Here is a 13100-nt window from a genome sequence, read left to right as displayed (position 1 = left end):
ACCTTCTGCTTGTTAGTCAAGCATTTCCCTGATGACTTTAGCAGGTGGTTATTTACAGGAACATTACAATAAGCCGACAAGAGATAAACAATATTCAAATGATGAATACATATCTCTTTCATTATGTTTATCTATGTATTCTAGGTAGAACAGATACTCAGTCCATTCAGATACTGAATTGCATTTCTGAAGACATCTAGTATACATTACTATTTCATAGGAACAAAGAAAGCTGTCTTATATACAGGCAGTCTAGCGAGTTCAATATGGTCTACACTGACTGGCAGCAGCTCCAAAAGTCCCTCTAAAAGTTCAGACAGGGATCATTCCCTGTCTTGCCTCAAAATGCCAGGGACTGAAGTGAACCCATGACACTGCATGCACAATTTAGTGAGCATATGCTCTACTGCAAAGCTATGGTCCTCCCCTTGAAGATTCAAACAATAGAGTATTGATAACTCCTTTCACTAAATCAGCTAAGTCCTCCACTGGATAACTCCTGAAGAGAGGCATTCTAACAGCTCTCAAACACCTGCATTTTAATCAGTCAATCTCCGAACAATCCACAGTTTGATTTTTTTTAAAAACTTTTGATATTAGGATCCTCACGATGGATATTAGTATTTCCACCTACTTCAAGATACAGGAATAAGCTTTAGAAAGGAGTGGCCGACAACTTCACAACAGTCAGGATAACTTTGCCTTTAACCCAAAAAACCAAATAGGAGTTCCATTATTAAGCCATCATTATTATTGTTATTGTTATTCAACATCCTCAAAACTGGAACAGTAGTTCTCATTAACATTAAGTGGTGGGAATGGGAGAGAGTACGAGGAGAAAAACAGAAGGAACCGCTTCCTTTAGTAAAGTTCTCCGTGGTTCGTATAAAGGCCACACAAAGATGTCACACCTGGAGATCAAAGCAAGCTGACATTGTACTACCTGAGAATTACCCAAAAGAGAAAGGCTACAGTCAAAGAGGAGGGAGGGGAAAGGCAGGCAGCTTGGAGGCTGCATCACTGGACGAAAAAGAGACAAATCAAGGCAGGAAAGGAAGACACCGTGCTTCTTTTTTTTTCTTCTGTTTTCCTCGCCATCCTTTCAGGAAGGAGCGATTAGGCCCTCCAGCCCCGGCTCCCCACCACTGTGATGTAGTCGGCAGAGTCACAGGCCTCGGGAAGAGGTCCCGGTGGTGACAGGGGAAGGGCCGCCCTCCTCCCGGGGGATGGGAGCGGAGGGGGGGCGCCCAACCCCGGGCGTGGGGGGACGGAGCCCCTTCGGCCCTTCTTCCACTCCCGGCCTTCCTTGCGCCCCCCACCCAGGCCAGGCCCCCCTCAGCCCCCCAACCCCACCGCACCAGCCAGCCAGCCCGCCCCGTGGAAAGGGCAAGGCCAAGCCCAGCCCCACCCCCAGGCAGGCCCGGTCCCCTCCCTCGAACACGTACTCACCCCCAGAATCCGCACGGGCAGCGGGGCGGCAAGCTGGGGGCTTTGCTGCGCTCGCTGCCGGCGTCTCCCATGGCGGCGGCGGCCGCGGCTGGTCTTAGGGCCCGGGTAGTGGAAGGGAGAGCTCAAGGCAGAGGGGCCGGGCCGGGGCTCGAAGCCGGGATTCCAGGCCGGTCAGCTGGAGTCGGGCGCTACCACTGCGGCGGTGGCAGGGTGGGTGGGTGAGGAGAAGGAGGCGGGAGCGGCGGCGGAGGAAAGGGAGGCAGCCGCGCCCTGTGGTGTTTGAGGTGACACTGGGCTTCAGGCGGCAACTGCAGGGGGGTTGTGACGGACCCACAGCAACCCACCCCCCGGGCAGCGCGCGCCCCCTGACCCAACAATACCCTCGGCTGTTCCCCCCCAGGCGAGTAAGGTGGTCTTGCCCGGCCGCCGGCTCAACTGGGAGAGGAGCGTACCAACTTCCGCAAATGGGTGGGAACTACTATAGAGGACAGGGGAGGCTGAGGCCAAAACGAGCAGTTGTCATGGGGACTAAGAAAGCCCCGGCGTCAAAGACGAAAGTGCTCAGAGGGAGAAGATAGTTGGAATGGTTCGGAAGAAAAGACCAGATTCACCCCTACGCCTTTTTCTAGAAATGGTACAGTCTAGAGAGATTGGGTCCGGGGTGAGGGAGATAAGACTTTGCACATGCGTAAGTGGAGTAGAAACCCGGAAGTATGCGATGCAAAGAGTGTATTTCCCAGGAGGTTCCCTTCCCCCGCATTTGCGGAATTCCCTGTCTAGGCGGGAGCGACCCAGGGAGTTCCTGTTGAGGGTGCCCTACTGGCTTTGTTTCCTTGTCTCTTTCCTCTTTGCTAGGGAAATTAATCTTGATGCTAGAGGGGAAGATAGTTAGGACCGACGGCAGCTTTCAGACTGAAATCCTGTGCACGTTTACCTGGGAACAAGCTCCACTGAATACAATTGGATTGATTTCTGAATAAACGCGCGTCGGCTTGTGCCGTCAGTCTCTAACGTAGAGACGAAAAAAAGCCCTATACTTAGAATTATTGGCTTTCACTTCCCGTCATTCCTCCCGGTTGTGCCTTTACGAGCTGCATGAGCAATGTGTGCTGTTCCCCGCCCCCCTCCGCAGCCTGCAAATACACAGCGGAGGGGAAAGCTTCGGTTGCTACATTTGGTCCTGTCGTTCAACTGTTGCAGGGGGGGGGGCGGGGGCAGGGCAAGAGGGTGCAGACTGCAGTTGTCCCCGCCCCGGAGTGAGCCAGTTCCCAGTGAGTTCAATGAGGCATACTCCCAAGGAGGGATGTATTTGACTGATGGCTTTGCCCCTTCCCGCCCCCGGGAAAATCCTGCGGACGCTCTTAAAGAAGCTCGCCTGTCATATTGTCCTCCTGCCTAGTATGTTGTGAGGGCTTTGTGATGTTTTTAGAGTATAGCATTAAAAAAACAAAGTTGAATAGCATCTGGTTTGCAGGTGCTGCGGATTGCAAAGTATTTATAGATGTGCAACACAATCCTTTGCATATTTGCTCAGAAACTATTCTTACTGTTGTTTATTCATAGAACCTAAAATTCCTAGGTGCTGTACAGAATGGGGGTCTTATGGAACTGACTTCAAAATGTGCCTAGGATTATTATCTAAGGGACATATACAGTTACCACCTTCCACACCAAACCCTGTTCTTTTGCCTAGCTTTTAACAGCAGCCATAAAGAAAGTAAGCCTGTGAACTTTTTAACAACCATGTCAAAACATTCCCTGCTAAATTTTTGCATGTCATACTTGCCATTAAAGACACACAACACTGGCAAGTCTAGTGGATGCCCTTTGAAATACAAGCCATTTAACACCTCTAATAATGGTAGAATTGCTTGGGTATCAGAAAGGAGCTGTACCCTGAATCACTAAACCACAAGGGCCCTATAATATTTTGTTATTTAAATTTCTAGCATGTACCATCCTGAGGGCTCAAGATATGAGGCAATCCTAAAATATCAGTCCAATAAAGTACCTACGGCATTCAGTTTTATTTATTTATTTGTTTGTTTGTTTGTCAGATTTGTACACCGCCCCAAACATCCATCTCTAGATGGTTAACAACATAAAAACAGGTTTAAAACATACACAGAAACTTAAAACAATTTAAAACAATTTAAAATCAAACACAGATTAAAAACCTAAACAATTTAAAAAGCTGAAAAGGCTTGGGTGAAGAGGTGGGTTTTCAAATGCTTTTTAAAAATTGTCAGAGATGAGGAGGATCATATCTCAGTAGGGAATGCATTCCACAATCTCGGGGCAGCAGCCGAGAAGGCCTTCCCCCATGTGGCCACCAGGCGAGCTGGCGGCGACTGGAGATGGACCTCTCCAGACGACCTCAATGGGCAGTGGGGCTCATAATGAAGAAGACGTTCTCTTAAATACCTAGGGCCCAAGCCGTTTATGGCTTTATAGGTTATAACCAGCACTTTGTATTTTGCCCAGAAACCTATTGGCAGCCAGGTAGCCCTATCAGCAAAGGAGTAATGTGGTCTCTCCAAGATGACCCAGAGACCAACCTGGCCGCTGCATTCTGTACCAACTGAAGTTTCTGGACTACGTACAAAGGCAGCTCCACATAGAGCGCATTGCGGAAATCAAGTCTGGAGGTTACCAGCATATGTACCACTGTTTTGAGGTTATTCATCTCAAGAAACGGATGCAGCTGGCCTATCAGGCAAAGCTGATAGAAAGCCCCTCTGGCCACCACCTCAACCTGAGATACCAGGGAGAACTCCATCTGTTCCCTTATTCCTTTTCCTTGCCCTCCAGTGGGTTCCTTACTACTATATCTCCTGCCCTTGTTGCTGTTAATAAGTCCAATATTAATGGGTCAGCGGGGAAATGCTTGACTAACAAGCAGAAGTTTGCCAGTTTGAATCCCCGCTGGTATGTTTCCCAGACTATGGAAAACACCTATGTCAGGCAGCAACAATATAGGAAGATGCTGAATGGCAGCATCTCGTACTGCATGGGAGGAGCAATGGTAAACCCTCTCTGTATTCTACCAAAGACAACCACAGTGCTTTGTGGGTGCCAGGAGTCAAAATCAACTTGACAGCACACTTTATTTTAGTGGGGGAAAACTAGTGAAAGGAAGGGATGATTTCAGCACATTTAGGCAAGCTTTTCTTGGACCCTGATTATTTTTCTGGAACAATGGATGCTACTTCCACTTTATCTCTCCAATAATACTAGTTCCTCTAATCTTATTTCAGTAAAGTGAATATTTGAAATATCAGAAATCTAAAATATCTGAAGGTATAAGAAGAAGGAATGGTTTTATTCTCTGAGGGCAGCACTAGAACCATGGGTTTAAATTACAAGAAAGTAGATTTAAGCTAGACATTAGGAAGAAATTCCAACATGTAAGAGCTGTTTGGCAGTGAACAGTCTATCTTGTGTAGTGGTGCACTCTCCTCCTCTACAGATTTTCAAACAGCGGCTGCACAGCCAATTATCTGTCAGGGATACTATAGCATTTTCCTGCACTGACCGGGGGGAAGACTAGGATACCTCCACGGTCCCTTCCAGCTCTAAAATTATATGATAACTATAACTGAAGCTAAAAAGAGAAGGGACTAATTGAAAACAGACTCAGAAGAGGGAAAAGACTTTACTTTTTAAAAAAAAAAAGTTCTCGTGTGAAAGAGAAGCATGCTTCCTTAAAAATGGGTTTTAAAATAACAAGAATAAGAATGTCTTTAAATGATGGGCCATTTTGCTGTATGGAGGAAATGGTCTTGGTGATAGATTTATTTTTCTTGGAATAAAATAATGTAGTGTAAGGCTGTCACCAAGATGTGATGATGACTTTAAAGGGAGATTAGACAGATTCATGGAAGATAGGTCTATCAGTGGCTATTAGCTATGAAAGCTAGGTGGAACCTCCATGTTCAGAGGCAATATGCCACTGAATACCAGTTGCTAGGGAGCAACAGTGGGAGAGGGCTATTGCTTTCAAATCCTGCCTGTAGGTTTCCTGAAGGCATGGACCTTAGGTTGGATCCAGCAGGCTGATGTTCTTTTTCAAAAGATGTCATTAGCAATTATGGGGATAACCACTCATCTGTTCATGCTTAAAAATTAAAAATAAAAACCTCAAAAACAGTTTTAGCCATGGGAGTAGTTGAAAGCATGTTACTTGTAAAGGAGTAACAGCAGGAGAAAGGACATGCCCTCAACTCCTGCCTGTGGCTTCCAGCGGCATCTGGTGGGCCGCTGTGCAAAACAGGATGCTGGACTAGATGGGCCTTGGGCCTGATCCAGCAGGGCTGTTCTTATGTTCTTATGTACTGTCCAATACCTTCAACAGACAGTACAACACATGTATGTCTCTATTGTAGCAGTACTGGTCACATTTCTGTGAGCTAGACTTTTACAGAATATAGCTTGCAGAGATTCATATATGTGTGATGCACCAGAGGCCCTGATGGATGGACACACAAAATGAGTGTGTATGCCATGGACAATGGCAGTACTGTAATACTGACTTCAGGTCTCTGAAAATCTGTTTTCTGTGTGCAGCCTATAATAGTTACAGACTAGATCAGAGAAGTCTCTCAAGAGATTTTTACATGAAGCTTTTGTGACATCATGGATAATACAACAAATAGCCATCACTCCTTTTACAGTGAAATTTCATGTGACTTTTCTATAGGCTATGCTGGGATGCAGTCACAATAAAGATGCTTTTGTCAGACTAGATGTTATGTGAGGAAGCTTCCAGTATTGAAAAGATAGTTTTCTTTTCACTGTTATGTTCCTGTGACTAGGCAGATTTATTCTGATTGGCATCTACTGACTCTATTTACTGTTGGAATAGCAAGTGTTATCCAGCTGTCTCTTCTCAATGCTTCCTTCTACTGCCTTTATTTTCACATAATAACCTCATTCCGTTGCTTGATGTAATTCTTTATTCTTTGTTCCCTTGCTTCCAACCCCACCATTCTGAAATTGTGATGCAGTTAAGAACAGCAGTCACCCACCCATTGCTATTTGTGAGGAAAGTCTTGTCTTGTCTTCAGACCTAATGATTCATGCGCTCTCTCTTCCCCAGACTTTGGTGTGCAAGACCATCCTGTTAATCTATATGTATTCTAGAAATCTAACTGCCCTTTAGGGTTGGTTGCCTTCAGCATCAGACTGAAGCCAATACACTTCATATAATCAGGTTCAGATTGAAATTGGAAAAGCTGAGTTAATACAACAAAAAGTAAGAAAGCAAGCTATATTTTGATTTTAAATAGGCCTTTTTTTAACAATTCATTTATTGGTTTCCATCAACTAGAGAGTCAATGTTTTTTATCAAATAGGTGGCTTGTAACAAATCTGAAGGGGATTGTATGGATAAATGATACTGTTTTATCCATCAGAATAGCATCTGTAAATATCAGCTGGAGATATTAAGATTACTTCAAATGGAACCATTCCTATAAAGAGTCCAATTTTGTTGGTGCCACTTCAGCTCCTGCTGTGACTCCGTAGTTTGTGCTTATGTTTACAGTTTTAAAGCCAAAGAGTTTCAGAGACAGCAAATTGTACAAGAGCATGGTCCCAATGTTTTCCACAGTAAGCCTTCCTGTGAATATTGCCTTTTATAACTAAAAGCACAGAAGTACACCAGCTTTTTTCCTGAGAAAAGGTGGTGCCTTTTGCCCCAAATCCCAAGTAGAGTCAGGGTCAAGTGTTTCACTTCTAGATTGCTTGCAGGAAAGTGAGCTCCTCATTATAGCTGAATTTTCTTTTCTTACAGTATTGCTTGAGATATCTGAATAGCAGGCATCCAGAGAAATATTTCTCCCAATTAGTGACTTATCTGACAAAGAAAATGGCTGATGACAGATAGAAAGGAACTGCTAATTCTTCCTTCCACCACAGAAGCAATGACCATGGCTTAGAAAAACCACTAGTCTATGACGAGAGAAAAAAAGGATGCCTGATGAGTGGGGGGATCCTGAAGAGTAATGTATCAATATAGCTTGAGGAACCATCTGACGAGTAAAATATTTTGTATGGCTGGTGAACTGAGCCACCACCAGAAGTATGACCCTCTCACTCTGCAGGTAGGGGACCAGGTCAAAGCTACACTGTTGTCTTTCAAATACCTTGATATTGGTAGGGTTTATTTTTACTGACCTAGCTACTCCTGTGCCTTTAACAGCTACATGCAAAGCAAAAAGTCAACAGGTGCTGCTGTTTTCCCTTCACTGCATTCCCATGTCAAGAAGAGCTACACTTTAAAAAAAAATGCTAGCTGTGATCCAGCTGTTAATGGTCCTTGCCCAATCATCAAAAGGTAACCTGTGGTAGCAGAAGCCCCCAGCATATGTCTGTTGTAGGGACTGGATGTGCTTGAACTTCTTTTTCAATCTACCAAATAAGTTATTCGGGTATGCCCCTAGAGAATATGCTGCACCTTTTAATTGAACATACAGGTAAGAATATAAACCTCAGGATAGACTTCTGTGTCTCTAAGAATGGAATCCCAAGCAAAATAATTAGCATATAAAATTCCCAGTTAGAATACCTACATGTCAGGAAAAGCATTACTTGTTGAATTTCTGTTATTTCAAGTAAAGGAGACATGAAGCTTCCTTAATTCTGTAACCTCCTTGGGAAATGGGGGTATTCTACATTCTGTATCACTGATGCAATTATGAATCACTAATGGTTGCACTGAAATTGAGAATATAGCTCCCGCTGAGCCTACTTACAGGAATTAATCCATGAAATGTGAACTACCCCTGCTATAAAATAATCTGCTACTGGAGCATTTCCCCCCAATGTTTTAAATGCCTCTCACAGAGTCTGTAATCAAAACCTGCATGTATAAGCAGACTGTCATGCGAACAGTCAGTGTGGATGCAAATACACCTCTACACACACATCCTCACCCTCACCACTGAAAGGTTGGATGCATATTTCTGGTGATTTTATTTTATTTATTTATTGCCCTTCCTAAGTGTCTCAGGGTGGTTTACATTAAAATAAAAAATACATAACAAAACAAATTAAAAAACATTTGAACCAGATTAAAATTAAAACTAGATATCATTAAAAGCCAGGCAAAACGATGGGTCTTTAAGGCTCTCCTGAAGGCCTCCAAGGAAGATAATCCTCTCATATTCATGGGGAATATGCTCCACAACTGAGGGGTGACAACTGAGAAGGCCCGATCCCAGGTTGCCACCAGAAGAACCAGTGGCACCCAAAGACAGACCCCTCCTGATGATCTTAATGAGCGGTGGGGATCTTGTAAAGACACACATTCTCAGGTAACTCGGACCTAAGCCATTCAGGGCTTTAAAGAAATAACCAGCATTTTGTAGTTTGCATTTTGTAGTTTGGCAGCCAGTGCAATTGTTTAAGAACAGACATAATGTGGTCTCTCCAGGATACCCAAGAGTCCAATCAGGCTGCTGCATTTTGAAGCTTCTGAACTACGTACAAAGGCAGCCCTACATAGAGTGCATTGCAGTAGTCCAACCTGGAAGTTACTTGCTGATATACCACTGTTTCCAGGTCATTCTCCTCAAGGAATGAGCGGAGTTGTCAAATCAATTGCAGCTGGTAAAAAGCGCTCCTGGCTACAGCCTCAACTTGAGGCACCAAGGTGAGACCCGGGTCCAGGAGCACTCCCAAGCCATGAACCTGCTCTTTCTGGGGGAGTGTAACCTCATTCAGAAATTCTATCTCATCTTGCAGATTACAACCCCAAACAATGAGCACATCCATCTTGCTTGGATTCAGCTTCAGTTTAATATCCCTCATCCAGCCCATTACTGCCTGTAAGCAGTCATTTAAGGGGCTAACACCATTTCCTGATACTGATAGCAATAGCAATAGCACTTACATTTATATACCGCTCTATAGCTGGAGCTCTCTAAGCGGTTTACAATGATTTAGCATATTGCCCCCAACATTCTGGGTACTCATTTTGCCGACCTCGGAAGGATGGAAGGCTGAGTCAACCTTGAGCCCCTGGTCAGGATCGAACTTGTAACCTTCTGGTTACAGGGCGGCAGTTTTACCACTGCGCCACCAGGGGCTCTTTAAGGAGAAAGAGATCTGGGTGTCATGAGAATATTTATAACACCCTGCACCAAATCCCCGATGACCTCATCCAACAGTTTCATGTTGATGCTAAAAAGCATTGGTGACAGATTGGAGCCTTCTGGGACTTATATAGTAGCTCTTGTTTTGAAGAGCAACTGTCATTAAGCACCATCATCTGAAATCTACCCAACACATAGGAGTGGAACCATGGTAAAACAGTGCCTACTTTCCCCCAAATAGTGCCTCCTATCCCACAGGTGATCCAGAAGGTAGGTGGTATCAAAAGATACTGAGAGATCCAAAAGAAACAGCAGAGTCACACTCCTTCTATCAATTCCCTGGTGAAGGTCATCTGTCAGGCCGACCAAGATTGTCTCAACCCCATAACTCGTCCTAAAGCCAGTTTGAAATGGGTCTAGGACGGTGATCAGTTTCCTTGGAGCTGGTCAGCCACCACCCTATCAATCATCTTACCCAACCATGGAGACTAACCTATAATTATCCATCCCCAGGGGATCCAGAATGGGCTTCTTAAGAAGGGATCTAACCACTGCTTCCTTCAAACAAGGTGTCATCCTGCCCTCCCTCTGTGAGGTATCAATGAAATCAACTATCAATGATATCAACTGTCAGCTTCAAGAACCTCCCTGCAGGAAGAAAGCCATGTTGGGCAAGGATCCCAAAAACAGGTGGTAGGCTGTACCACTCCAAATAGCATGTCCACATTCTCAGGAGTCACAAACTGAAACTGATCCAGTCTAATCTCACAAGAGGGATTACTGGACACCTCCCTAATTGGCCCTGCAGAAATACTGGAGTCCAGATCAGCCCAGATGTGAGAGATTTTATTTGCAAAGAACTCATTGAAAGAACAATGAGACAATTGTTTCCCGACAGAAGGGGCTTGAATTAAACTCTTAACAATCCAGAACAGATCTGCTGGATGAGAACTTGCAGATGCAATACCTGCAGAATAGAATTGCTTCCTTGTTGCACATATTGCCACAGCACAGCCCTTCAAATGGCTCTATGCTGTGTCTTATCAAATTCAAGTTAAGTCCTCATCCATTTGCACTCTAGTCATCTACCTTGGCACTTCAGCTCCCATGGCTCTTCTGTATACCATGGAGCTAATCTTTAAGTGGGCCAGAGGGGACACTTAGGAGCGATCTTGTCTACTGCCCTGGTAAGTTCCTTGTTCCAGGTATCCACCAGAGCATAGACAGAATAACCAGCAGAACCAACTCTAAAACCCTCCAAAGCCCTTTGGATTCCTACTGGTACCTTCTTGGGTGGACCATTCTAATAGGTCCACCACCCCTGCAGGGGTCAGACATGACTGTGAGACCAACCTTAACCAGAAAGTGGACTGTCCATGATAATGAGGAAATTACAGGACACTCCACACATGGAACACCCCACCACCCGATCTGAGCAAAAGACCAAATCCAGTGTTTGACCAGCAACAGATGTCTCACAGGAATCTTATTAAGGGAGATATTATTCTTATGGACCACAGCCACGCTATACACCCCCCTGCCACCACCCACTTTCACATAACTGCTCAGCAACAGAGTACCCTGGGGGAAGAAGCTGGGCCCATACAGGACCACTAGCCTCTCACAGCAAAGTCTCTGTTATACAAGCCAGGTCAGCTCCTTCATCTACGATCAAGACATGGAGGATTTCAATCTTATTTTGAACTGACCTGGCATTAACGGAGGCATGGTTAGGTTCAGTGGGAAGGGAAAACAGTAATTACATTACTGGACTCCCTTCCCCTGTAATGGCATGCTGGCCTGCCAACACCCAATCCTCTATTCCCCTAGACACATCCCTGTGAGTAGCCCTAACCGGCCAATAAACAAAACCACTAAAACAAAACTAAAACTGGAGTAACGTAAAGATAAAGTGTGCCATCAAGTCGATTTCAACTCCTGGCGCCCACAGAGCCCTGTGGTTTTCTTTTGGTAGAATACAGGAGGGGTTTAGCATTGCTGCCTCCTCCCGTGCAATATGAGATGATGCCTTTCATCCTATATCGCTGCTGCCCAATATAGTATCAGCGGGGATTCGAACCGGCAACTTTCTGCTTGTTAGTCAAGCATTTCCCCACTGTGCCATTAGGTGGCATAAAACTGGAGTACTTTAAGCTTAACAGTCCCACACCAAAGGCCACACACCTACCAGTGCCCACACCAGCAGCTACACCTCTGGCTCTCCTCAGTCCTTTTAAGCCAAACTTCACCGACCCCACCTCTCACATGGACTCTGGAGCTTGGCTGATGAAACTGCCCCCCCCACCGCCCAGACACACACACAGCTGCAGCTCATCAGGGCGATCAAGACCGTGGCTCAAGCTGGCAGCAGGAATTCCAGCAGCCGGTCTTCTCTGCTGGACAAGGCCAAAGGCAGGAGGCAGCGGCAGGGCCATACGTCCGTGACTAGAGCTAGATCAGACACAGGCATCCAATCCTAACTTAATTCCTCTAGTCTACTCATTTTAACCAACTTAAAAATAAACTTGGATAGCATCCAGATTAAAAGTTGCGCAAGTAGAACGTGTCTGCTGAGACAAAAAGGGAGGGATAATTTTCAGCAATATCTCCTTCTTTTTTGCCGCCTCTTGCACCTCATGAAAATATGTTGAAAAACATCTCCCACAGAGACATACTTTCAAGGTAGGGATGTACACGGAACCGCAGCGGGTTGGTTCAAAGGCGGCAGGGATCTCCCTTTAAGAGCAGGGGGAGGGTGCACTTACCCCTCCCGCTGCTTTTCCTCTGCCAGCATCAGTTTTTCAAGCAGCCCATAGGGGTGTACCTCCCTGCCGCCCCATCGCCCTCCTTTTCCGGATATGACCAGAAATTGTGAGCTGGAATGTCAGCAACTTCTGGTCATATCCGGAAAAGGAGGGCAATGGGGCGGCAGTGAGGTATGCTGCCGCCCCAATGGGCTGCTTGAAAAACTGACCCTGGCGGAGGAAAAGCGGCGGGAGGGGTAAGTGCACCCTCCCCCTGCTCTTAAAGGGAGATCCCCGCGGCCTTCGAACTAGCATAACCGCCGCTTCTTTGAACTGGTTCCATGCACATCCCTATTTCAAGGAGCACCCAGGGTGGGGTGGGGGCTGCTGAGAAAAGGGAGGTTTGCTAAAATTTGCACTTCCCTCCGTTACACAAGTGGAAGCATTCTGTTCACGCAATATTTACTCTGGATGTGACTCTTTTTTCATACTTTTATCATAGTTTTCTTAGGCCTAATTCACACAATTATTCAAATCTAGATTTTATGTGGATAGCCAACATTAGTGTGATTGTGTGAATCGAGGGCCCAGCTAATTTATGGCCTGAGATGAATCTCCAATTCCCACCTTAGCATGGGTTCACACAAAGATGCTAATGTTGATAACCGATATTAAACCTAGATTTGTACAATTGTGTGTCAATATGGTAAAGTATTTATCCAGGTTGTATATTATTTCACTGTTTAGTCATTTATAGTATTTCAAATCCCCCAGCTTTTCTTTATAATACTTCCAATTTGTTTTTGACTTC

At 45.2% G+C, this 13100-nt stretch overlaps 1 protein-coding gene across 4 annotated transcripts in view; it reads right to left on the bottom strand.

Moving 5' to 3' along the window:
- ZFAND3 (zinc finger AN1-type containing 3) overlaps positions 1-2614 on the bottom strand; it is a 223982-nt gene extending 221368 nt beyond the window's left edge. Inside the window, exon 1 of one of the 4 annotated variants that reach the window (XM_053304978.1) lies at positions 2384-2614. Coding sequence is in view for 2 of the 4 variants with exons in the window: in XM_053304967.1 (XP_053160942.1) it covers positions 1450-1520 (71 nt within the window). In the remaining 2 variants the exon portion in view is untranslated. Of the gene's footprint in view, positions 1-1449; positions 2014-2383 lie in introns of those variants that run through there. The other 3 variants (XM_053304984.1, XM_053304967.1, XM_053304973.1) reach the window with 3 other exon arrangements.
- Between the last annotated feature and the right edge of the window lie 10486 nt (positions 2615-13100).

Source organism: Hemicordylus capensis, chromosome 1 (assembly GCF_027244095.1).
Source record: "Hemicordylus capensis ecotype Gifberg chromosome 1, rHemCap1.1.pri, whole genome shotgun sequence".
Taxonomy (NCBI): Eukaryota; Metazoa; Chordata; class Lepidosauria; order Squamata; family Cordylidae; genus Hemicordylus; species Hemicordylus capensis.
The sequence above is the reverse complement of the archived record's forward strand: the minus strand, read 5'-3'. Positions and strand labels throughout refer to the sequence as shown.